General features: G+C 42.6%; 2 protein-coding genes and 1 long non-coding RNA gene across 5 annotated transcripts in view; 2 read left to right on the top strand and 1 right to left on the bottom strand.

The window, feature by feature from the left end:
• The window catches only part of LOC132395562 (polypeptide N-acetylgalactosaminyltransferase 15-like), a 78,576-nt gene extending 68,859 nt beyond the window's left edge, over positions 1 to 9,717 (top strand). For both annotated transcript variants that reach the window (XM_059972353.1, XM_059972351.1), the window contains one exon: positions 1,053 to 9,717. In XM_059972353.1, the coding sequence (XP_059828336.1) occupies positions 1,053 to 1,202 (150 nt within the window). In that variant the 3' untranslated portion in view covers positions 1,203 to 9,717. The remainder of the gene's footprint in view (positions 1 to 1,052) is intronic.
• LOC132395564 (uncharacterized) lies at positions 487 to 17,289 on the bottom strand. The gene is made up of 4 exons (XR_009512670.1): positions 17,151 to 17,289; positions 15,104 to 15,281; positions 14,846 to 14,997; positions 487 to 923 (listed from the first exon to the last, which is right to left on the bottom strand). It is a non-coding gene; the product is annotated as an uncharacterized LOC132395564 (long non-coding RNA).
• Positions 17,290 to 17,407: 118 nt separating this feature from the next.
• Positions 17,408 to 27,423, top strand: part of oxnad1 (oxidoreductase NAD-binding domain containing 1) — a 51,282-nt gene continuing 41,266 nt past the window's right edge. The window contains exons 1-2 of one of the 2 annotated variants that reach the window (XM_059972356.1): positions 17,408 to 17,590; positions 24,724 to 24,787. In XM_059972356.1, coding sequence (XP_059828339.1) covers positions 17,493 to 17,590; positions 24,724 to 24,787 — 162 coding nt within the window. In that variant the 5' untranslated portion in view covers positions 17,408 to 17,492. Of the gene's footprint in view, positions 17,591 to 24,720; positions 24,788 to 27,423 lie in introns of both variants that reach the window. The other variant, XM_059972354.1, reaches the window with a different exon arrangement.

Raw genomic sequence — 27,423 nt, 5'->3', positions numbered from 1 at the left:
AACATAAGCAACAGTTTAATAGCCATTTTAAACAGTTTTCCTGCAAAAAATAACAAGGAAAGCACTGTACAATTTCAAATCTCACTAAACCCTGGATTGGCTTGTTTAGGATGAAACTATTAAGGTTTTTTATTTAATACCTGGGATATTTGATTTTTGTATATTGTAAAAATATATTGGGTTTATATCTGTAATGGAAGCATTTATGTGAATAAACGTATTTTTGTGCAAATATATCAGAAGAAAGAAATTGGAGGACATAAATTTCTAGATCTGTAACATTGGCATGAGCACATAGAAAGCAGGCAGACTAAAAGAAAAGCACAAGTACTTTGTCCATGATTCTCTATCCCTAACCTTAAATAGGCAGAATCCTCTGAACAATACATCCATAATTTTCCAGTGATATACCCTCTGCATTCAGAGCTATGTCCAGTGTTTTTTATTAAAGCAAAATTAGAAAAATAATTCAAAAGGGAAACAGCCTGGCAAAATAAATCATCATTTTATTTGCTCTTTTGAAGTTTATCTCCAGGGAGTGTTGTGAGGGGAAAAGAATCAGCTAATTAAATTAAACTTAAATGACTGCTGTTGAAGATTCCTTTTATTCTTGGTCCCTTAGCTCCCAGTGGAGCATAGGCCATCAATAACCTTGCGTCTCCATTATCCTCTGCTCTGAGCCAGTTTCTCAAGGGTGGAGCAGGAGTGTACTGTCCCCATCGTTCGTGTCATGTGCTCACTCATTGAGGAGCCTCTTCTCACAAAGTTGATGGTATGGTTGGAGTTCATCAATGTTTCTGTATTCCATTGTATCCAGTGTAGAGGGATTGGCCTATACAGCTTCACCAGGGCCCTCTTGGCTAGCTTTACCCATTTCCACCTTTCACAACTGGGACATCGAGTTAGATAGACTCTGAGAGGCGCTGTTGAGAATTAAGAAGAAAATGAGTGTAATTTTGATCAGATTTTTGGCTTTCCTACTTGTTACTTAAGGGATTATGTGCTTCTTGTACAACAGGGATCTAAGTGGATATTCTGATTTTACTTTGCAGAGTGGAGAAATTATCCACGTCTTTTCTGGGAAGTGCATCGAGGCAATAAGGAATGCTACAAGCCAAGACTTGTTTCTGAGACCATGCAACAAGTCTGCCACTCATCAGTTGTGGCGATTTGAGCAACTGTCCGTCATAAATGAGAGATGAGCGATCATTCCTGACACCTATTATGTGATGGCTGCAGTTCATATCCTCCTGTCTGGTCAGGAGTTGTGAAGCATTTCAAGGACGTGCAGAACCTAGACTACTGACCACAAATTGTGCCTTGTATATTTTTTTGCACCAAAGGAAACCCTCATAATAGGAGAGGAAACTTTAAATATTTCTATGCCATCATTTCCAACGGAGCTGGAAATGATGATTAAAAGCAATCTTCTGGCATAATTGATCCCTCTAAACCCTACCTGTAACCATGGTTACTACAGCAGAAACTAAACTAATAAATAGCAAAAGCAGGATCCATTTATTGTGTATTTTCACTTTTTATATATTTAAATTTTGTTGAATAGCACTGTGTACTTTAATGATTAAATAAGAAAAAATAAATTTCAACAGCATTCCATTCAAGTTGTCGTATTTTTCCCAATGTATTAAATACAGCTTGTTTTCAAACTGAAATAAGAAAGCAAATACTGCAATAGTCGATGGCTCAAGCTAAATAAATCAGAATTTAAAAACCTAGGAAGATCTGATATTCCATTGCAGACTAGGTAAAAATACAATCTAATGGACAAATTAAATTGTGTAACATACACATTTAGTTGTCCAAAAACATTGAGGGAAATGCTTTTGGGGATGGAGAATAGTTTAATCATAACCCATTAGGCAGGGTATCAGCAACAGGCCAACTTAAAGGTGAAATAAAATCTGGAAGCAAAGTGAACTGATATTAACACATCCAGGAATCAAAGGCACTGTTCAAATGGACAAGTGTCTATCACAAAGTGCTGGTTTATTACAATACGATACTGATCCAATCAATATGAGAAAATTGTTTTAATAAACAATTAGTAGCATGCAGACAACGGTTTGCCTTAATTGTCATTGCTCATAGCTGCAGAGATCCTCAGTGATGGCAATTGTATGAAGGTCAACATGGTTAAAATAATACCACTCATTACTTTGGTTTAAAAAAAGAAGTCCACTCAATTGATTTAAGAAACAAACATTTCTCAAGCAGAAGTATTATTACATTCCTTTGTTTGCTCTGGACTCCTAACAACAGTGAATGGACAAGCATCTTCTCTGTTTTTAACACTTGGTACCGTTCACAATCCTGATCGAAAAGTGAAGGACTTGCCATCAGTACAAAATCTCCTTTTATCCACATGATCAAACATCTTGTCATATGACAAAACCTTAGTCACATGACAAATCATTACAGCAAATCTAGTTTTAACACACTAACCATTACCACACAAGCTGTTATAAGTTTATTAATAGTTTGCTAATCTTTGCTTTCTAACTAATTAACCAATATTCAACCCATGTTATACATTACTTCCAAATCCACATGCTCTAATCTTGTTGATTGCCATTGTGCAGAAACATATTGAATTCCTTCCACAATGCAAATAAAACACATCCACTGGTTCCTCTAGTTTTTATCAAAGTCTTAAAGAATTCCAGCTGTTTTGTAAAATGTGATTTTTCTTTTGTCAATCTACATTGGCATTGTTCAATCTTATTATCCTTTTCAAGGTATTCTTGTTATAGATTCCAGTATTATTCCTACCACTGATGTTAACTAGTCTGTAGTTTGTTTTCTTTTTCTCTCATTACTCTGCAATCCACAGGAACACTTCCAGAATCTATAAAACTTTTAAAGATATTACCCAGAGCAGTTACTATCTCCAAAGTCACCTCCTTCAAAACTGTAGTGTAAATCAATCATCAAATCTTTGGTTTACAAATAAGAGAAAATCTGCAAATGCTGGAAATCTAAGCAACCCTTGGTTTTTCAACTTTCAAGCACACCAACTTCTCTAGTAATATTTTTGACTAATAATTCTTTCAATTTGTCTATCTTTAATTTTCTCTAATATTGTGTGCCTTTTTAAATTAAGATGCAGAGCAACCGATTTGGCAATGTGATATTCCTCTCATTGGGATTCATCCAGTACTTTCCCCAAATATGTTATTTCTTTAATGTCAAACATTGCCTAACCATCATCAAATGTCCCCTCGATTCTGGCCATCCCATCCATTTACAGCTACCATCAGGCAGGGGTATAGAAGTCCCACAATCCACACCACCATGTATAAGAACTACTACTTTCCTTCAGTCATTTGGCTCTTGAACCAATTGGCACAACCCCAATCACTGCAGTTTAGTAACACTATGATCACTTTATCATTTGGCACTAAAGTTAACTTTGTTTTATTTTGTCCTAATTATGTTTTCTTGTAAAATGTGTACAAATTGTTTAATTGATGTTTTTTCTTGTTATTGGTGCTGATACGAAGCGAGGTGCCGCAAATTCTGTTTCTCATTGCACCTTGCGTACATGTACTTGCCCATATGACAATAAAGTTGACTTTGATTTTAACCACTATCAGATTGTTCAATGTATTCTCTCAGTCATAGTCAACTCGACCCCTGCCAATGTATTTAGATTTGAGACTACGGCATTGAACTATATCACTTTTAACCTTATTGTTAATTTCATCTTATTATGGTCATTCTTCCTTCAAAAGCCCCTTGACAACTGTATTATCAATTAATCCTTCCTTACTGCATAATCCAGATCAAACTAGCCTTTTTTCCATTACCCTCATAGGGTTAAAATAATTGAAAAATGCTCTCAGTGGTGGAAGAATGAAGAACAAGGGTTGATGGATTGAAGGCAATTGGCAAAGCAACCAAAATCTAACATGAACTTCCTATGCTGCAAGTTCCTAGGGTCTGGAATAGAGCATAGAAAAGTACAGCACAATATAGGCCCCAAGGCCCAAAATATTGTGCTGACCCTTTAACCAAGATCAATCTAACACTTCCCTCCCACATGGCCCTCCATTATTCAATCATCCACATACCTATCTAAGAGTTTAAATGTCCCAGATGTATCTGCCTTTATCACCACCCCTGGCTATGTGTTCCATGCACCCATCACTCTCTTAAAAAAAACAAACTACCTCTGACAACCCACTTATCCATTCCTTCCATCACCATCAAGTTATTCCCTTTTGCATTAGCCACCTCTTCACTGGGAAAAAGTCTCTGGCTATCCATTTGATCTATGCCTTTTATCTTGTACACCTTTAAGTCACCTCTCATCCTCATCTCCAAAGAGAAAAGCCCTATCTTGCTCAATCTACAGTGGAGACAAGTTCAATTATACTATCCAAAAAGAAGCTGGATAAATAATTGAAGGGAAAGAATTTGCACGATAATAGGGAGAGGGACAGTGAAGTGGGAGCAACTGGATTGAAAAGGACTCTTGCTATGTTGTCATTAGATTATGGATTTATCCCAACACATACTTCCAAGTCAAGATGGTGTAGGATTTGAAAGGAAACATATTAGAGATAGCGTTCTCATAGGCTTGTTTCTCTCACACTACTAGATGGGAGAGATCACTGGAATAGAAATATGATATTCTCCAACATTTTTAATTATTAAAATTAGCCCTGATGTAGGATTTCAACCTGAAACATCAGCAATTCCTTCATTCCCATAGGTGGTGTTTGACTGCTGTGTTTCTCCATCTAATTGTCATTGCTTCAGATCCCAGCATATGGAGTGTCTTGTGTCTCCATTAATCAATTGCAGTTACTTCATTCCTTGAGTTATAAAGTAATTAGACTAAACTGGATAAAGTTGGACTCAAACAACAAAAAATTAGTGTTTGTGCTATGTGCCTCCATGAGTAATATTTCATTAAAGTGCAAAAGAACCAGGGGCTTTAAAACAGAAAAATATTATTTAAAGACTGATATCAGGAAATTCTTCTTCAATGAAAGCATGAATAAAATCTAGAACAAATCTTCTGTTAGAATAACACCTTCATTTATAAAGCAGTGGTGTGAATTAATTTGCGCAAAGTGGTCAGATATTTATCTCACAAAATTAAGACAGCATAAGTGAAAGTCATTTATATTTTACAAACATGTATATCTATTTTATTTTAAAACTAAATTCCTATTCACAAACCAGATAGTTGGCCAAATGTACATTTGTTGAAGGTAACTTATAACTTCAGATAAGAAAGGGTAATTAAAAACAGGCAGCTTCCAGTTGCAGATCAGACTAGAATAAGCAGGCAGACATAAAGTTTAAATCAAATAAATTTGACTTAAGGATAACGGAGCAGGTACAATGGGACAGATAATATATTAATATTCAAGATTAGATTGGCTATGGAAAATTGGTTAAGATATTTTGAAAATCAGGTGTATCAGAACAGTTTTTGTGGAAGGTAAACAGCAACATAAATCATAGACTGATTTGCTGGTTTCTGTGCTGCAATATTAACAGGAACTAGAAGGTTTTATTGTTGATGTTAATCATCATTCTAGTGTCTAAGCTTGCTCTTGGGTCTTCTAAAAGCTTTGCTGATTCATATACCTCCTTAAATTTAGCAAGTGTTCTGTTGAAGCTTTATAAAAATATAATGAACAAATAGCTCAGAGTGGCCTGGGGGCACTTCAGTTATATAGCACAAGTTGTAGTAATAAAACACCATCCCAAGAGAACTGTCAAACAAAATTTAACTGCAAGAAAGGTAAAAAGATACTGAGTGAAATGAAAATAAGTTTGTTCAGAGGCAGGTTTTAAGCAGCTATTAAAAAAAGAAAAGAGAGGTAGAGCCAGAGAGGTTTAACATGCTTAAGGCTAAAGCATTTGTGTATTAAATTTGTGGAGTTCAAGAGGTCAGAATTGGGGGTCAGGCTGGGAAAGAAAAGAGGCAGATTATGAGGGAAAGGGTTACAGAATTATGGAGGGGAGTGGAAGAGTCATTTGTTCACCCTGTTACAGTTCACAGCTTTGGAGGCTCCAGTGCACAGGATCAGAAGGGACTCCAGAGGGTTGTAGACTTCACTACTTCCATCACAAGACACAACGCTTCCCATCGTAAAGGACATCTTCAAGAGGTGGCGCCTCAAGGAGCAGCAACCACCGTTTAGGACCCTCACCAATCAGGAATGTCCTCTTCTTGATACTACTGTCAGGGGGGAGGTATAGGAGCCTGACGACTCACATTCTGTGATTCAGAAGCAGCTTCTTCCCTTTCATCGTCAGATTTCTGAATGCTCCATGAACTCATTAATACAACCTCATTGTCCATTTATTTTGCACTTTCTTTTTTTAAAACTTATAGTAACTTTATGAGTCTGCACTGCTACAAATTTCATCACATAAGACAGTGATAGTAAACCTGTCTCTGATTCGATCATATTTCAATATATAAACAATTTCAATTAATATTCGCACAGGTACAGAAGTTCGGTCGCCGCTGAATCAGACACACACACTGCTAACTTTGGAAAAAGATTCCATTACGTTCTAGAGGAGAAATGTCTCCTTTTCCAATAAATTGGATTATTACTGCCCCATGTACCAACGTTGAGTGAGAAACTTTTAATGCATACCATTTATACAGATCAATTACAATAATGTGTTGAGGTTGTTATGAATGTGACGCAACTCTGAAGGGCCAAAGGGTAAAAAGTCGCCCCCTCCTTTTTGAGAATCGCAAGATCACTATTATTTCGGGTCTGAGACCCAGGAAGTGAGAGAGAAACATCCAGAATACACAAGGTTTGGAATGTGTCCTGACCTCAGCGGAACGGAACCACTGATAATGGCCATTGTCTCTTGGAGAAGGAATTGTGTATTGAGTGCTGTACTATTCATTGAAACCCCTCAGGGGACAACCAGAGTGGTCTGGTTGAGGGGTTGCATCATCCCAATCTGATTGACATCTGAGACCCTGTGAGTGAGGATAAAAGACGGGTCTGGGGAACAACCCCTTCTGACGCACCAGGAGAAATGCTAGAAATCCCGTGACAGCGTTTTATAGCGAAAGCCAGTGGGGGCTCGTGTGTGTCCTCCCTTTGCCTGGGTAGCGAGCTCACCACGGAAGAACGGTTCAGCTAAAGGAGAGGTCACAATTGAACAGCCACGACAACGAGACACCTGACGGATCGAAATCATAAAGGAAGGTTGGCAAAACCCGTAGCGGTAAATGTTCCCATTCTCTCTCTCTCTCTCTCCCCAACAATTGCAACCCAGCGAAAACCAAAAGACAGCAGTTTGTGGAACTGCAGTGAACTTTATATTTCCATCAGACAATACATTATCCCCTAGACAACAATAGAGCTTATTTCTTATTGATTATTATTATACCCGCACTTTTAGATTTAGTATTGACGATGTATATTATCTGTATATTTACATTGATATTATTTTTGTGTATTTTTACTAATAAATACTGTTAAAAATAGTATCATCAGACTTCAATGGACATCTCTATCTTTGCTGGTAAGTGACCCAGTTACGGGGTTCGTAACAACGTGGGGCCTCGTCTTGAGATTTGATACCAAATTGGAGGGCCAGTAAATCGGGCTTTTAAGTCCAAACTTGGGTCTGGTTGTGCAGGTAACCAGATGGGAAACCAGCAAAGATGGACGTAGACGAATTTATAAAAAACCTGACTCCGGAGGCGCTGGAGGCTGCCACAAAGTCGGACTTGATAAATATTGCGAAAGGACTAAATCTCGCAGAGGTGAGGTTGTCAATGAAAAAGCGGGAGGTGCAGAGGGCCATAACTCAGTATTATATTGTGAAGAATGTGTTTTCGGCTGAGGTATTGGAAAATATCCCTGAAAAGGTACCAGCTAGTGGGACGGCTGAGTTAGAGTTGGAAAAATTAAGGTTGGAGCATGAAACTAAGTTAAAACAGCTGGAAGCAGCTGAAAAGGAAAAAGAAAGAGCCGAAAAGTAAAGGGAGTATGAGCGCCAGCTAAAGGAGATAGAGGTGAAAAGGGAGAAGGAAAGAGCTGAAAAGGAGCAGGAAAGAGCTGAGAAACAGAGGGAGCATGAAATTGTTAAAACAGCTGGAAGCAGCTGAAAAAGAGAAGGAAAGGTCCGAAAAAGAGAAGGAGAGAGCCGAAAAGGAGAGTGAGTATGAGGAGAAAGAGAAACAGAGACAACATGAGTTGGACATGGAGAAGTTCAGGCAAGAGCGAAGAGCTCAAGGGCCAGACCGAGAGGAGAGATTTAATGTTAGTCGGGAGTTTAGGTTAGTTCCTCCGTTCGAGGAGACGGATATTGACAGTTATTTCTTGCATTTTGAAAAGGTGGCCCAGAGATCAGTGGGTGGTGTTATTACAAATTGTGTTAAAAGGGAAGGCACAACGGGCATATACAGCGTTGTCTATGGAGGAGGAGGAGTCTGAGAATTATGAGAAAGTAAAGGAGGCCATTCTTCGGGCCTATGAATTGGTACTTGAGGCCTATAGACAAAAGTTCAGAAATTTAAAGAAAGGGTGGAATCAGATGTATGCAGAGTTTGCCTATGAGAAGGGTGTGCTCTTGGATCATTGGTGTGCAGCAGAAATGGTGGAAGAAGATTTTGGGTGTCTCAGGGAGTTAATTCTGATTGAGGAATTTAAAGGTTGTGTTTTGGATGATATCCGGATGTATTTGAACGAGAAGCCGAATAAGTCTATATCCGAATTTGCTAGGTTCACAGATGAATATGAATCTAACCCACAAGACAAAGTTTTCTTCGAATAAGAGTTACCAGAAAGACCGTGGGAATGGTAGAGAAAGCCCGCCGGCTGAGGCAGAGATCCAGCCGGGAGCTAGTGGTAAAAATAAGTAGGAGGAAATGCAAGACGGCAGCAGGGGTCCTTGTTTGACCTGTTTTAATTGTTCAAAGGTGGTTCATATTGCATCTAAGTGCCTTGCTCCGAGGAAGGAGACAGGAAAAGGGAAAACAGCAGTCCCTACAGGATGTATTGTGGTGATCAGTAAATCGACGAGAAAGCCCCAGGTAGACAGAATATGAGAGGGGCCTGAGAAAGTTATTTCAGAAGGAACCGTGTCTGTGAAAGAGGGAGACACACCAATTCTAGTGCGGATCTGGAGAGACACTGGAGCTGAGCTGTCATTGATTCGCAGTACGGTACTAGATTTTGGTCCCGAGACTGGAGAGGTAGCTTTGAGAGGCATAGGAGAAGGGACAGAAGCTGTGCCTTTGCATAGGATCATTATAAATTGTGAGCTGGTATCTGGACCAGTTGAAATAGGGATGTGATCAGAATTTCCGAGAACTGACGTAGACATCCTTCTGGGTAACGATTTAGCTGGTGGTGTGGTTTGGTCAGCCATGAAGCTGATGAGCCAGCCTGTAAGTGTTGAGGACCCGACCCTAGATTCCAAGATCTCTCCCGCATGCACAAACACTCGCAGCATGTCAAGAAAGGCAGCTAAGAGGCCAGTATCGATTTGGCTAAGACGTTTTTACCGACCCTGTACCAAGAGGGTTAGAGGGTGATAAAATGGAGAATAGGGAGGTGAAAAAGAGTAAGGGAGAGGAGGTAGACCTGCCCTTAGCCAGGAGGAAATTTATAGAGGCACGGAGTAAAAATGAGAAACAGATAAGACTATTAGAAGGTCCAGGGTTGGACATGGATGATCTGTCTGGCTTGACAGAACTGTTTGAAGAAGTTGAAAATTTTAAAGGTGTTCCCGATAATGAAATGAGGGCAGTCCTAGATGAAAAGGATGCCATTACCTTGAAGAAGTCTGCTGGGATGGCAGATGAGGTTGTTTCAGCCCACAGGGTTGAGTTTACTCCAGAAGGGAGTTGCCCAGAGAGTAACTGGGAGGATCAGGGGAACTTAGAACTTGAAAAGGGTACAGGTATTGAAAGTCTGGAAGAGACAAATGTCCCATTTGAGTGTGTTCAAGATGTGGATGCACGTGGTACTGAACCTAGTAATGGAACTCAGGAAAAGTCCGAGGTATTTGATTCAGTTGAAAAGGAATGTAGTCCTTGTGGGTCAGATGGACTTGGTTCAGTGAAGAAAGGGTTAACCTTGGTATTAGTGGGAAGAGAGAATTCCCAGTTGTTTGTGTTCGAAGGTGTGTTATAAATTAGTGAGGAGATAAAAGGTGCTGAGGTGAATATTATTATTGAAGGAAAAGGGAAAAGTGTAGTTCCTAAATTGAATGAAGAAAATTTAAAGTCTGGATTGGTGTCAGAAGCAGTAACCAGGCTGAAGGGACAATGGCTTGTTAACACGGTGCCTGCAAATCAATTACAGGTTGATTTGGAATGTAAAGGTGCCTGACAAGCTATTGTTATTCAAGAGTGTGCTGTGAAGAGGCAGAATTTGAAATGCTGTTTGGACAAAGAGGGATCACTTGCAGATCTTAAACTGAAAACTAATAGAATGCAGGGTCCTGAAGATAAAACTAACGACTTGCTTAAAAATAAAGAATTGTGCGGAAATTCAGCAAATGGGCTAAGTTTGGAAAACATTGTTGATAAAATAACTCCTATGAAAGGAGCATGCAAAAGCCTATTCCACACTGGTGCGCAAGCTAACCACGTGGGAGTTAACTGGAAAAGGGGCGAGGGTTGACGGGATGCCACTTTAAATAACAGGATCTGGTTTTTTAGGGATTTCGACAAAGCATGTAACTAATAAAGACAACCCCATGGAAGATTGACTGTTAAGTTTGAAAGTAAAATAAAGATTAGTATTTGCATGAACTTCTGTAATACACACGTAAGCTAAGATCACAACTCTTTAGTTTTTGTTTGCTGAAGAAAAGGAATAAAAATAGGTGGTTATTAAATTGGAGTCTGATGCTAAAGAATTTTATTAAAGTACAAGATATTAAGATATTAAAGGAAGTCACAATGTAATCGCTAACTGTTTAGATGCTGAATTGAATGTATAACTGTATTACTCTGTAGTGAAAAAAAACTCTTTGGTATTCTGTAAGACTTTATATTAATTAATTTTTACCTGTGGCAAAAATCCTAGTAGGAAGGGGGTGTTACGAATGTGACACAACTCTGAGGGGCCGAAGGGTACAAAGTCACCCCCTCCTTTTTGAGAATCACAGGATTGCTATTATTTCGGGTCTGAGACCCAGGAAGTGAAAGAGAGACATCCAGAATACACAAGGTTTGGAATGTGTCCTGACCTCAGCAGAACGGAATCACTGATTACTGCCATTGTCTCTTGGAGAAGGAATTGTGTATTGAGTGCTGTACTATTCATTGAAGCCCTCAGGAGACAACCAGAGTGAGCTGGTTGAGGGGTTGCATCATCCCAACCTGACTGACATCTGAGACCCCGTGAGTAAGGATAAAAGAGGGTCTGGGGAACAACCCCTTCTGATGCACCAGGAGAAACGCTAGAAATCCCGTGACAGCGTTTTATAGCGAAAGCCGGTGGGGGCTCGTGTGTGTCCTCCCTTGCCTGGGGTGGTGAGCTCATCATGGAAGAACGGTTCAGCTAAAGGAGAGGTCACCATTGAACAGCCACGACAACGAGACACCTGACGGATCGAAATCATAAAGGAAGGTTGGAAAAAACCCGTAGCGGTAAATGTTCCCATTATCTATCTCTTTCTCTCTCTCCAACAATTGCAACCCAGCGAAAACCAAAAGACGGCAGTTTGTGGAACTGCAGTGAACTTTATATTTCCATCAGACAATACATTATCCCCTAGACAACAATAGAGCTTATTTCTTATTGATTATTATTATGATTTCGATTCGTCAGGCTTTTCCAACCTTCCTTTATGTGGATGCCCTCAGGCAAAGTGGGCTGGTTGAGGGAGAGATTGCATCACCCCCAATCTGATTGACATCTACGACCCTGCGAGTCAGGATAAAAGAGGGTCTGTGAGAACTGCCCCTCAGACGCACCAGAAGAAACGCTAGCACTCCCGTGATAACGGGAAGCCATTTGAAGGAGGCCACGTGTGTTCATTTCCATTGCTAGGGACTGGTGGCTTGTAACATGGAAAACGGCTTTTAGCTAACAACGGGGAAACCAACTCCCTGACTCAACGGATTGGCATCATAAAAGACTGGGCAAGTTTAAACCGTCTCTCTCTTAAACACAAAACGCTGCAGCTTGAACGAACTAACAGTGACTTTTATATTTCCATCGGACAATACATTATCCCCTAGACAACAATAGAGCTATTTCTTATTGGTTATTATGATACCCGCGCTTTTAGATTTAGTATTGATGATGTATATTATCTGTATGTTTGTATTAATCTTATTTTTTTGCCCCTTTATCAATAAATACTTTTATACTTTTAAAAATAGTACCGTCAGACTTCAACGGACTTCTCTATCTTTGCTGGTAAGTGACCCAGTTATGGGGTTCGTAACACACCTACCAATGATGGGAAGGAATATGCCAGTTATGTTCCGGGCTGAGTCCACCACACTCTAGATTCCTGCACATTTGAATTTCCATACCAGAACATGATACAACTGTGGTGATATCACGTGTCACGTGTCAGAGCTTGATTGGACCGAGCTATGAGGATGTGCAGAACTGGCAGAATGATCGAGAATCTTTTATGTTAAACTTGGTTGCTGTTTGCTGTTAAATAAAAATTCTAGTTTTAATTCTTCCAGAATATGGTTTGTTCTTAGTAACCCACGGTACATTCAAAGAACATAACATGAGTCAGAAGTCGGTCTGGAAGAATAATACATTTTGCTCATACAGGAGAAGTAAAGATAATCGAAAAAAAAGAGTGCAAACTTTTTCATTGTTTGCTAACAGCTTTAAGAATGGGAATTTTGCAACCCCTGTCGATGCTTCAGCTGACTGGAAATGCAGCTGAAAACTGGAAAAGATTTAAACAGCATTTTGAAATTTACTTATCTGCGATTGGAGCAGCTAATAAAACAGAGGAAACAAAAGCTATAATTCTTCTCCACGTGATTGGGGGTGACACAATTGAGGTATTTAACCATTTTACTTTTGAGAACGGAGATAATTTGAATCTAAAAGCGATAATCCACAAGTTTGAAGCATTTTGTATGCCGAAGCGCAATGTGACGTATGAATGTTATAAATTCTTTACATGCAAGCAGAAAGCTGGTCAAACGATTGATTAATTTGTTACGGATTTAAGAAACCACAGTAAAACTTGCGAGTTTGCAGAGCTGACAGACTCTCTCGTTAAAGACATGAAGCAAGGTTAGCAGAGCTGGGACTTTTCTCTTTGGAGCGTGGAAGAATGAGTGGGGACTTGATAGAGGTCTACAAGATTATGAGAGGCATAGATAGGTTGGATCGTCAGTACCTGCATCCCAGGGCACCAATAGCAAACACCAGAGGGCATATGTACAAAATTAAGGGAGGGATGTTTAGGGGAGACATCAGGGATAAGTTTTTTTACACAGAGGGTTGTGAGTGCCTGGAATGACTTGCCAGGGATGGTGGTGGAGGCTAAAACATTAGGGGTATTTAAGAGCCTCTTGGACAGGCACATGGATGAAAGAAAAATGGAAGGTTACGGGGTAGTGTGGGCTTAGTACTTTTTTATTTAAGGATTATATGGGTCGGCACAACATGGAGGGCTGTAGGGCCTGTACTGTGCTGCAGTGTTCTATGGTTCTACAGAATTGTTTGCGGCATTCTGGATAATGCTCTGAGAGAAAGACTCTTAAGAAAACCAGACGTAAATTTGGAAAAAGCTTTGATTCTCTGCAAAGCTTCGGAAACCGTGACGTCACAGGCTAAAGAGCTTTTTATTGAGGACTGCAGCATACACGGTGTGACTATCTGCGAACATGTTAGATAAAATAATGAAACTGCAATGAAACCGACAGAAAGCAACACGTCGTCTGAAGGAAAAAGCCTTTGTGATCACTGTGGGCAGAAGCACCAACTTAAAATGTATCCAACGTATTGGAAAGTGTGCAACAACTGTGGTAAGAGTAATCATTTTTCAAGCTGTTGAAGAAGTAGAAACAAAATAAAACACGTAAATGCAGTGCTTGAAAATGAACATAAGGAGTTTTATATTGATGTGCTTTGTGAAAACAAACAAAGTGAGAATGACTGGACTATGCCATTGCAAGTTAACCAAATCATTATTCTGTTTAAATTGGATACTGGAGCACAAGTAAATGTTCTTGTAGAATCTGAGTTCAATGCGTTAAAGCCAAGACCAAAGTTACATCCGACAAATATAAAAGTGACTGGATATTCAGGTGCAGACATTCCAGTTACAGGAACATGTGTGGCAAAAGTATCACACAAAAGTATGGTGCACATGCTTTCATTTGTGGTCGTGCCTAAGAATGTAGTCAATACTGGGTTTATCTGCCTGTGAGAGACTGAATTTGGTGAAGAGTCTTAGTCCTGGACAGAGTCAGATTACAGTGATTTGATGATAGAGTATAAGGACTTGTTCAAAGAGCTTGGTTGTCATCCAGGAGAGCACACGATTAAAATTGACACCACAGTGCCACCCATAGTACATCCATGTAAAAAAAAAGTACCTTTTGCATTACATGATCAACTGAAAACAGAGCTTGACAGAATGAAACAGTTACGAGTCATACAAAAAATTGGTGAACTGACTGAATGGGTCAATACGTTTGTTATTGTTGATAAGAAAACTAAGGATTTGCTTAGATCCAAGAGACTTGAAGCTATTAAAAAGAGAGCATTTCAAAAGAAATTGTGTCACAGTTTACTAATGCAAAGTACTTTAGTAAATTAGATGCATGCTCTGGATTCTGGAAACTTAAACTAGATGAAATGAGTTCAAATTTGTGTACCTTTAGCACTTCTTTCGCCAGATACCATTTTCTTAGGCTTCCATTTGGAATTGCATCAGCTCCTGAAGTGCACCATAAAACTACTCACATGCTATATGAGCATATTGAGGGTGTAGATATTTCCATGGATGATATTACTGTTTGGGGATCATCTAAACAAGAGCACAACACCAGACTTAGACAAGTTTTAGAGGCCCACACACAAGACAATTCTAAGTTGAATAAAGACAAATGTCAGCTAGGAATGACTGAACTTACCTTTGTGGGTGATATCATCTGCAAACAGGGTGTGTGTCCTGATCCATTGAAGGTTTCTGCTATTGAACGCATGCCAAGACCGCAATGTAAAAAGGATGTTCAAAGATTTATGGGAATGGTCAACTACATGGGAAAATTCATACCCAATCTTTTGGAACAGCTTGCTCTGTTGAGGCAGCTAACAGAAAAGAAAAACAAATGGGGCTGGAATCATGAACAGAAGGCATGCCAAAATCTCAAGAAAGTGCTCACCAAAGAACCTGTGTTGAAATTCTATGATGCTGAAAGACCCATCAAAATCTCATGTGATGCATCTCGAGCAGGCTTACGGGCAGTATTAATCCAAAAACACAATCAGGAATGGCTACCAGAGGCATATGCATCTCATGTATTATCCGATCCAGAAACAAGGTATGCCCAAATTGAAAAAGAATTGCTCAGCATTATGTTTGCTTGTGAGAGATTTCATCAGTTTGTGTCAGGGCTATCTATTGATGTTGAAGCTGATCATATGCCTTTGATTGCATTGTTTAACAAACCTTTAAGCGACTGTCCTTTGCAAATTCAGCAAATGATAATCAAGCTGCAAAGATATGTGTTGAATGTGTCATATACACCTGGAAAATTCATGTACACGGCTGACACACTTTCCAGAGCTGTAGATCCAACAACAAAAGACAGTCACAGGAACATTACTGATGCTCAGGTATTTATTGGTATGGTCATAGAAACTGTACCTGTTGCTCCCAAGAAGTTAGAACTGCTGCATCTTGAGAACTGAGGAAGGTGAACAAGTGATAAGATGGAAAGATGAACACAAAACAAAGCAGAAAACATACTTGACAGATATTCTCGTCCATTACCTGAACTGCACCAAGGAAATGAAGTGAGGAAACACGACAAAATGAACACATGGACACAGAAAGCTACAGTACTTGATGAAGTACCACCCAGATCATACATGGTCCAAACAGGAGCAGTGTTAAGAAGAAATTGCAAAGGCCTCAAGAAAGAGCCAACTTCAAAGTTTCCATTAACTGATGCAGACCTGACGAAACTTGAAAATAACAAAATAACAAGGACTGTGTGAACCACTTAGGTCTATTCATGTTTGTAAACCCCCAGAGAGACTGATAGAGGCATGTGTTTGTTTTAATTAATGTTGCTAATTGTTTTCTTTTTAAGGAAAGGAAGATGTGGTAGTCCTGTGTCACGTGTCAGAACATGATTGGACCAAGCTATGAGCATGCGCAGAAAAAACGGCAAAATGATCGAGAAGCTGGTGTGTTAAATGTGGTTGCTGTTAAATAAAAATTCTAGTTTTAACAAACCAAAATGGTTTGTTCTTAGTAGCCCACAGTACATACAAAGAACACAACAACCAGTCAGGATTTTTCCAAAATACATTTGTATTAGTTTGTTAAAATGTTCTGTAGCAAGACAAACCTCTTTATAAAGTAAAGGCTAACAATGCGTGTGCCCAATAGGCTGGAAATATTTGCTCTTCTGGCACTAAAGTCATAACCTACTGGATGAACAGCTTTATTATAGTAGTTCGTGTTAGTCCAACAACCAGAAAACTCTTTAGTGTATGTAGAAAGAAACCCCAGCACACAAGGGGAAAGAAACATGATCAAAGAACAAACCTGTAAACTCGGTACAAGCAGCACTGCAGAACAAAACTGAACCAAGGTCATGGAGACATGACACAGCAATACTACCTCAAGCGGTACTGGGCTGCCCAGACATTTGTGGCATTTATTACAATTTGATTTGATTCAGCACAAACATCATGGGTCAAAGGGCTTGTTCCTTTGCTGCACTTTTCTATTGTTCAGATTTACGATTTTCTGCTAGTACCTACTCAGGCGCAATAAAAGCAGGAAACCTGGCAGTTCAATCTTTGTTAAGGTTTCAAGTGCTTCAGTGGAACCCTCCTCCCAGGTTCGCACTTTCTCCAAATATATTCAAGGTTTATGACATCGTCTATTACTAAGTTCTAGAGATTTTTTGCAATTTACGACCCTGGAGGAAACCAAGTCCTCACCTGCCGAAATTTGAGCCATTTAAATTACTCCCTCGTCCCAACTCTGGGTCCGTAGGGTTCCAGGCTACAACATTGAAAATAGTAATAAAGGTTATCGTTAAAAAAGCGGTGAGCATGTTCTCGATTCGCTCTAACTGAGAAGTACCGGCTCTGGGGGAGTCCACACACAGCAGGTTGACAGTACAGCGTCCCCGGCCGCCATCTTGAAGTAAGTGCACGTCACGTGACGAGCCGGGGCTCACAGTCGGTGACGCGTTTTCCTGCCCGGCCGGCCGGCCGGCGGAAGCCGACGCTGACGAGCTCCGGCCCGAGGACAGCGCCGGCTGCGAGCCACCTGCAGGCATGACACTGGCGGCAGCGGCGCTTCGGCCCCTATTCCGGGCACCCGCCATCCGTACCCACTTGTCCTCCAGCATTCCGTGTCTTCGTAAGGCGATGAGGTGAGCGGACCCGGAATTTTAATGTCGGTTCTTTTAAACTCCCACCATCGTTTAAACGCGTCACTCGTTGAGGTGCACAAGTCTGATGATTCCCTCGGTTTAAATTGTATCTCTAACACAACTGGAGTGTTTTAAGTGTACGAAACTGATGTATTTTTATTTACCGAATGCTGACATCAGGGGTTTCTTCGGCCTTCCAGGTTCGCGCAATGTGTGCATTTTTGTTCGAAATCGCTTTTGTAGTAATCGAGAAGGGCAAATTCTATTGTTGAATTAGAAAATGATCTGGTGTAAAGGAGGACAGGTTGCATTATGTAAGAAAATAATCTGATTTTCATTCACATTCTGTTAGGTGTCCTGCTGATCTGCATGTAATCAATTTCAGAACATGCCCTAGAGACAGCCTGTTGTCAGTTTGTAGAAAATTTTTAAAAACTGCAGATACTGGAAATCGCAATTGGTAGAATCTTGTTTTTTGAGTTAGAAGGTTGTGGGTTGAAGTTTATTTCTGGAAATTTTAAGTGCAAAAGTCTAGGAACTGTGCATCTTTCAGAAGATATCCATGAAGATGGGGAACCTGAGGGGAAAGTCAAGAGAGAAAGCAACTAAGCTGGAATTGGAGCCTTAAAATGTAAGAAGCCAAAGAAATAGACAATTAAAGGAACAGCAGGCTAGTGGAGCCGAAACAAGTAGTGGACAGAAAGCACAGCACAAATACAAGTTGTTCATAGGTCTCTGTGTAGTAGTAATTATTATAAGATTTGGTATAACTGTGGAAAATGGATTTACATGTAACAGAAATTGTATAGAATGTAATTCAAAGTGCTAACAATACAAAAGTGGTGAATCTCTGAAATTGTAGAGACTTCATTATATGTTTTTAAAAACAGATTATTGAAAGATCAGGGGTTTGAGGGCTGTGGGGATCTAGCACAAATGAGTTGGGACTGGAATAAGATTGGTCATAATCTTATTAAAATGATGGTACCCTATTCCTGTTCTTATTTTCTTGTGGGAATTCCTGGAACATATGAAATGGATTTACTGTATAGATCGATATTCTGAGGAACCCCTAGATCACAAAATAGTCCAATTCAGCATGGGAGCAGCCCTTTTGGCTCACAGTGTACAAACTAATTAATTAAGCTAATAGTACCTTGTGGCGACCCACTTTCTGCGCAGGCGAACCGGCTCACAAATAGCCAGCGCGCAGGGGGAGACTTTGGTAATGGACGCAGATTTCAGCGACCCCTGGAAGGTGGCGGCCCGGGCAGACGTGCTGTGGAAAGCCAAGAGGGAGAGCGTGGCGTCCATTGGTCAGATTACCAGGCCATGCGCCCAACAGCAGACCAGACCAGACCAGGCCCGGCAAGGGGGCACACACAACACAGAGGCAGGAGTGAGGAGCCCAGTGAACAGGGGTGTTTCTACCACCTGTGGTGGGGCACAAAAGCTCGCCGTTGTCGCCTGCCCTGCAAGGGCCAAAGCCAGGGCCAGCTGCCGCTAATGACTATGGCGGCTGGCCACCAGGACAGCCTCTTGTATGTCTGGGACAAACAGTCGGGTCGCCGCTTCTTGGTCGACACCGGAGCGGAAATCAGTGTCTTGCCCCCAACGGGGTACAACACTTGCAACAGTAAGCCTGGACCCACCCTGAGGGCCGCAAACAGCAGCACAATACGGACCTATGGCACCCGCACAGTGCAGTTGCAGTTCGGTGCCAGCCGGTTCACGTGGGACTTCACACTGGCCGCCGTGGCCCAACCACTCCTGGGGGTGGACTTCTTGCGAGGTCACAGCCTGCTGGTCGACTTGCAAGGGAAAAGACTGGTACATGCCGAGACTTTCCAGATGTTCTCCCTGGGTGAAGCCAAGTTGCCAGCCCACACCTGGACTCCATCACGCTGTCAGACAATAAATTCACCAGAATCCTGGGGAGCTTTCCATCGATTCTGGCACTGCAGTTCACGGCAGCCATGCCCAGACACGGGGTACAGCACCACATTCCGACCCAGGGGCCACCCCTCCACGCCCGCGCACGAAGGCTCCCCCCGGAAAAGCTCCGCCTGGCGAAGGAGGAGTTCAAGAGGATGGAGGAATTGGGGATCGTACGGAGGTCCCATGGGCCTCCCCCCTGCACATGGTGCCCAAAGCAGCCGGGGGTTGGAGACCATGCGGCGACTACCGCAGACTGAACGCTTCCCTGAACCACTCCAGACCGCTACCCTGTGCCGCACATACAGGACTTTGCAGCAAACCTGCATGGGGCAAGAATATTTTCCAAAGTAGACCTCGTCCGGGGATACCATCAAATCCCAGTGCACCCTGAAGACATCTCCAAAACAGTACTCATCACCACGTTCAGCCTGTTTGAGTTCCTCCGAATGCCGTTCAGCCTGAAGAGTGCCGCACAGATGTTCCAGCGGCTAATGGATGCGGTGGGACGCGACCTGGACTTTGTGTTCATCTATTTGGATGACATCCTTATAGCCAGTAATAGTCACCAGGAGCATCTGTCCCACCTCTGCCAGCTCTACTCCCGCCTCAGTGATTTTGGCCTCATGATCAACCCGGCCAAATGCCAGTTGGGTCTCGATACCATTAACTTCCTGGGCCACAGGATTACCAAAGACGGGGCAACACCTCTGCCCGCCAAGGTAGACGCGATCCGCCACTTTGCCCGGCCCGACACGGTCAAAGGCTTACAGGAGTTCGTTGGTATGGTGAACTTCTACCAGCGTTTCCTCCCCTCAGCAATCCGTATCATGCGCCCTTTGTACACCCTGATGTCGGGTAAAGGCAAGGACATTACTTGAGACGAGGAGGCCACGGCTGCTTTCGTTAAAGCCAAGGAAGACTTGCAGATGCTGCGATGCTGGTACACCCCAGAACGGATGTTCCGCACTCACAGTGGACGCATCCGACACTGCAGTTGGTGGGGTACTGGAGCAACTCATCAAGGGGCGCTGGCAACCCCTGGCATTCTTCAGCAAGCACCTACGACCACCCAAACTCGAGTACAGTGCTTTCGACCAGGAGCTGTTGGCACTGTATCTGGCAATCCGGCATTTCAGGTACTTCTCAAAAGGCAGGCCATTCACCGCGTTCATGGAGCACAAACCGTTGACCTTCATGTTCACGAAGGTGTCCGATCACTGGCTGGTTCGCCAGCAGCGACATCTGTCCTACATCTCTGAGTACATGACGGACATCCAGCATGTCTTGGGAAAGGACAATGTCGTGGCAGACGCACTCTCCAGACCAGCTGTCCAGGACCTATCCCTGGGAGTGGACTATGCAGCACTGGCGGAGGCGCAGCAGGCAGACGACAAGATGCCCACCTACAGGACTGCAGTCTCGGGTTTGCAGCTGCAGGACTTTCTCATAGGCCCAGGTGAGAGGACCTTCCTGTGCAACATGGCTACCGGCCAATCTTGCCCCATCGTCCCAGCAGCCTGGAGGCGGTGAGTTTTCAACTCCATACACGGTTTGGCGCACCCATCTATCAGGACAACCGTCCGGCTGGTCCCCAGCAAGTTCACGTGGCACAGACTTCGCAAGCAGGTCAGTGAATGGGCGGGAACGTGCGCACAGTGCCAAACAGCCAAGGTTCAGTGGCACACTAAAGCCCCGCCGCAGCAGTTCGAACCCACCCACCCGAGGTTCGACCACATTCATGACGATATTGTGGGCCCCCTACCAGTGTCCCGAGGAGCGCGGTACCTCCTAACTATGGTAGACCGGTTCACAAGGTGGCCAGGGGCGGTCCCGCTCACCGACACATCTGCCGATTCCTGCGCACGAGCACTGATTGCAACCTGGGTAGCACGCTTCGGGGTACTGGCCCACATTACCTCCAACAGAGACACCCAGTTCACCTCCAGCCTGTGGTCGGCTGTGGCCAGCCTGTTGGGAATGCAGCTGCACCACACAACTGCCTACCACTCACAGTCGAACGGACTGGTGGAACGCTTCCACCGTCACTTGACGTCAGCTCTCATGGCCCACCTGAGAGGACCTAACTGGGTGGACGAGCTTCCCTGTGTCCTGCTTGGAATTCGCACAGCCCCTGGCCGTCCCAGGAGAGTTCATACCAGCCCCAAGGGGGCAAGAGGAAGAACCCGCAGCAGTCCTGGACAGACTACGCGAAAGGCTCGGCAACCTGACCACCGTACCGAAGGACCCCGACCCATGTACCCAAAGACCTGCAGAACTGTAAATTTGTGTTTGTACGAAGGGGCGGACACCGGGCACCGCTACAGCGGCCGTACGAGGGGCCGTTCAAAGTGATCAACAACAACGGGTCCACGTACGTTCTGGACATTGGGGGGGAAAGAGGTGGTTTTCACAATGGACCGACTCAAACCAGCCCATGTGGACTTGGCGTAGCCGGTCGAGGTTCAGGCACAGCAGCGCAGAGGCAGACCTCCCAAACAGAGGCTGATCCAGACTGTGGACACTGGGGGGTGTATCGCCGGTTCTGGGTGGGGCTGGGTTATGTGGCAACCCATTTTCTGCTCAGGTGAACTGGCTCACAAATTGCCAGCGCGTAGGGGGAGACTTCGGTAATGCACCTCTGACATCATTTCCACCCGGAGAGGGCGGGCGCTAGGGATTAAATGCCAGCGCCGAGAAGTTTGAATAAACTAGTCTTGAAATGACTTACCGACTGCGTGTCATTACTTCAGCGCTGTGTGTAGCACATCACTACAACCTAATACTTTCTGTTCTATATTCCTTTTTTATTGTATATTCACAAGCCTATCTGAGAACCCCTTAAATGGCTCAACTATAAAGAGCCTATGTAAAAAATAATTCCCCCCCCCCGAAGTTTTCAATACTGAATAACAGTGGCTTTTTTTTGACACTGATCAACAGAAAAAGTGAGAAGGTGAGACAAAGCCAATGAAACCGATGGTTCAGCGCCAATGCAGTGGTCAATGTGGTGGCCTTTTAGCCAACAGAGCTACATACCATTTTGTAGGCTACATAGAACAATCCCTGTTCTAAGCCTTCTCCAGTAATGCTCCCCAACTCTTCCTCCGCTTCATTGACGACTGTATTTGTGCTGCTTTATGCACCCATGTTGAGCTTGTCAATTTCATCAACTTCGCCTCGAACTTCCATCCAGTCCTTAAATTCACAGTCCATTTCTGACACCTTCCTCCCTTTTCTCAATCTTGTCGTTTCCATCTCTGGAGATAAACTGTCAACTGACATCTTTTATAAATCTGTCAATTCCCATTGTTAGCTTGACTATTCAACTTCTCACCCTGCCTCCTGTATGAATGTTTTTTTTTCCTCTTCTCAGTTCCTTTGACTCTGCCGCAACTATTCCCAAGATGTAGTTTTCCTTGCCAAGATATCAGAGATGTCATCCTTCTAAAATGATTTCCCTTCCTCAATCATTGATGCTGCCCTCAATCACATCTTTCCATTTCCAGAACATCTGCACTCATCCCATCACCTTGCTTCTCATCTCTACCTATTGCTTCCCCCTGGGTCCCCTCCTCCTTGCCATTCTCCTATGGTCCAACCAATCTCCTCTCATATCAGATTTCTTCCTCTCCAGCCCTTCACCTTTCCTACCCACCAGTTTTCACTTAATGCCTTTTAGCTATCCTCCTTGCCCTCCCCACCTTTTTATTCTGGCTTCCTTTTGAGTACTATAGAAGGGTCTCGGCCTGAAACATCGACTGCTTATTCATTTCCATAGATGCTGCCTAACCTGCTGAGTTCTTCCAGCATCTTGTGTGTGTTGCTAGGGAGTTAAAATTGGCAGAGTTGCTTTGATAGCTGGTTTTGACTTGATAGTCTTCCTGTGTTACAAGAAAGCATAAGAAAATCAGTATTTTTGTTTTAATTTGTAGAGGCAGAAATTCATAAGTGAGCTTGTGATATTTCATTTAGATAGAGACATGGTTATATTCCATCTGGAGTACTGGTTTCCCCCGCTATCCGAAGGTAGAGCATTCTTATGAAACCGTTTGTAAGTCGAAATGTCATAAAGTGAAGAAGCAATTACGATTAATTTTTGAGCATTTACAGACCCAAAAAATAACCTACAAAATCATACCAACTAGCACAGAAAACCTAAGATAACTTGAACATATAGTAAAAGCAGGAATGATATGATAAAGACGTAGCTATATAAAGTAAAAGTATTGTATGTATGGTGTAGTTTCACTTGTCAAGGTCAGGAAGACAGCGAGCCAAAATCATTTTGGAGAAAAAAAATTTGCATGCACGTGCACGTACACGTACACACATGCTCACACAACTGCCCGCACAAGGTTTCATGGTCATGGTAGTATTTCTCAGGGTAAACACACGTATAAAGCGGGTGTCTTTTTTTCGTAAAAGCCAAAATCCTCTTTGGTTAGTGAAAACAGGTACTAATGTAGGTCTTTCATAAGAGCAAGCTGTCATAACGTGAATGATCGAAAAATGGGGGCCACTTGTATTGAATTGTATCTTGTATTAATCTAGAGGTTTGTAGAGTATTGACATTAAAATGGCAAGATCATATTGAAATTAGTTGACTCTTTAAACACTGGAGTTTATTGCTTTCACTTGAGGAACCAACTACTGCCTCAGTTTAATAATGCATTAAAGACCATATCTCCCACCCTGGACAGAATTTCTTACCACCCCCCCTCCTGTCTGCTAGAAGACACGAACACTTATGAGTGCTTGCAAGCTTCAAGAAAAGCTTCTTTCATGCTATCATCAAACACTTTAACAGAACTCTCATACAATCAGAGATGAACTCTAGATCTCCCAATCTATGGTCATGGCCTTTGCATTTTATTTGCCTGTTTGCACTGTACTTTCTCTGTACCGCAACACAATGTTTTATATTCTGTTTTTCTTTTTCTTACCTTGATGTACCTGTGAATGGCATGCACACAACAGCTTTATACTGTATCTCATTACATGGAACAAAAACAAACTAATGCCAATATCTCCAAAAATAATGATTCCATTAGTACCACACGAGAATTTCAGTGGTTATGTACACATACTAATGGCTTCATTGTGAGGATTTGATCATTAGACTTGATGAATATATTTTTAAAAATCTGTTAATATACTGGTCATGTAAATTAGTATATTGCATTTACCTTTAGCAGAAATATATCATCAAGAAGGAAAACTGATCATCTAGAAAGAACAATCAACAACTTTCGCCAAGAGGTCAGTATAACCTGCATATTCTGCTATTCTATCTCCTTTACCATGAGGATCATGCTTTATGAGAATAGGTTGCGTGAACTTGGTCTTTTCTCCTTGGAGCGATGGAGGAAAAGAGGTGACCTGAGAGCGGTGTACAAGATAATGAGAGGTATTGATCGTGTGGATAGTCAGAGGCTTTTTCCCAGGGCTGAAATGGCTAGCATGAGAGGGCACAGTTTTAAGGTGCTTGGAAGTAGGTACAGAGAAGATGTATGAGGTAAGTTTTTTTTTAACGCGGAGAGTGGTGAGTGCGTGGAATGAGGTGGTGAAAGCGGTAACAATAGGGTCTTTTAAGAGACTCCTGGATGGATACATGGAGCTTAGAAAAATAGAGGGCTATGGGTAAGCCTAGGTAGTTCTAAGGTAAGGACATGTTTGACACAGCTTTGTGGGCCAAAGGGCCTGTATTGTGCTGTAGATTTTCTATTTCTATATTGTAGGAATGAGGAAGATTTATGTTTATCAATTACATTTTGTTTATTACATGTCATGTGAAGACCATTTGTCATACTGATCTCTGAAAGGAAAGCTTTGTTACAAGATTGAAAATGTATGGCTATGTTTATTCTGATTCATAGAATCATAAAAATGCATGCTTTTAACTTGCCTTTTCTAGATTGACTATGATGCCTATATTAATTCCATTTAGTATCCTTCTACAGTAGTTGTCACCAACCTTTATAAACCCCAGATCCCCTACCTCAGCCTTAATAAAGGCAAGATCGACCCCAGATCAATTAGTTACTGTGCACTGGGCAGAAAAGACCGGAAGTAAAACCCCGCAACCCGGAAGTAGAAATAATGTATAAACACCAGGGGTTACCACCCTTTCTTTGCATCGTGGGCCGGTTTAATATTGACAATATTTTTGTGGACTGGCCAACGGTGGGGGGGGGGGAAGGTGGGTTATTAATCACAACCGGAATACAGCGATACTCAAAGCAGGTTCCTTATGTCCAGTCTATTCCGCAATTTAGTTTTCAAGGCTTTCGGCACTTGGCTTCTGTCCTGCTTGCTCAAGCTTTTTCCGCTCACAAAACTCACCAGGTTTGTTTTTAAGTGCAGGATGTTTGGACTCAAGGTGCCGAAGCAGTTTTGAGGGCTTCATTGCCTCACTAGACAGCCTCCAGGCCCAAACCCCAGCCTCCCGTCCACTGCCAGCTGCCTTGGCTAGGTGTGGCTGGTTGTGGGTGGGGTGAGAGGACAAGGTCAGGGCTGGATGTCCCTGTACCGGGGCCACGGTGATTGCAGTCTGGAGAGCGACCGACCGAGCGAGGTGTGCGACAGGACGCGCGCCCGCCCCCCTTGTAGGATCTATCGTTCGACAAAAGTTTGTTACAGTAGATCGCAGCAAGGTAGCTGCTCTGCTACTTACGAAACCCTGAGCCTGAATTAGGACATCTGCGAATATTTTAGCACCGGGTTCCCCACGAACATTCGGTGTGGTAAACAGGTTTAGAGGCAGTGCCCATCTGTCCGTGCTCCAGGCCAGTAGCAACAGCACTTCTCGCCGGCCGTGTGAGGCCAACCAGTGACCCCTGGCACGAAGGTGTCACTGCTTTTAGGCGACTGATGACCTCCTGTGGGTTCAAGTTCAACAGTGGGCGTGACAGGGAATGAGGAAAGGTGCAGCTGACTCATATCATTTCCTTGCGGCCTGGTGGTTGGGGACCGCTGAAGTACACTGTGTAGTGCGGGGGAGCTATACACATGCGAACTGGGCAGAAAGAACAGAACTAAAACCCCACAACCGGGAAACAATCTCTCAACAGTATTTGTGTATTTATTTTTCTTTTTATTTCGGGATCTACTGGGGAAAGTCTCAAAGATCGACAGGTTGGCAACCACTATTCTACAGCTCTTCCAAGTGTTACGAACCCCGTAACTGGATATCTTACCAGGAAAGATAGGAGTATCTGTTGAAATCTGATGATACTATTTTTAACAGTGTTACGAAATCCCGTAACTGGATCACTTACCAGCAAAGATAGAGAGGTCCATTGAAGTCTGATGGTACTATTTTTTAAAGTATTTATTGATAAAGGGCACAAAATTAAGATTAATGCAAACATACAGATAATATACGTCGTCAATACTAAATCTGAAGCACGGGTATAATAATAACCAATAAGAAATAGCTCTATCGTTGTCTAGGGGATAATGTATTGTTCGATGGAAAGATAACAGTCACTGTTAGTTCGTTCAAGCTGCAGCATTTTTGGGTTTAAGAGCGAGGCGTTTTAAACTTGCCCAGGTCTTTTATGAGGCCAATCCGTTAGCTGAAAGCCGTTTTCCGTGGTTCCAGCCACCAATTCCAGCAATGGAACTGAACGCACATGGCCTCCTTCAGATGACTTCCTGCTGTTACGTGGTCGCTTAACGTTTCTTCTGGTGCGTCTCTGGGACTGTTCCTACAGACCCTCTTTTATCCTGACTAGCAGGGTCGTAGATGTCAATCAGGTTGGGGGTGATGCAATCTCTCCCTCAACCAGCCCACTTTGCCTGAGGGCGTTCACGCAGCATAGTATCTCAATCCACAAAATTGTCTCCAAGAGACAAAGGCCATGTCCCAATAGCTTTACATCGCCGGGGAAATG

The sequence above is a fragment of the Hypanus sabinus genome, chromosome 6 (genome assembly GCF_030144855.1).
Source record: "Hypanus sabinus isolate sHypSab1 chromosome 6, sHypSab1.hap1, whole genome shotgun sequence".
NCBI lineage: Eukaryota > Metazoa > Chordata > Chondrichthyes > Myliobatiformes > Dasyatidae > Hypanus > Hypanus sabinus.
The sequence above is the reverse complement of the archived record's forward strand: the minus strand, read 5'-3'. Positions and strand labels throughout refer to the sequence as shown.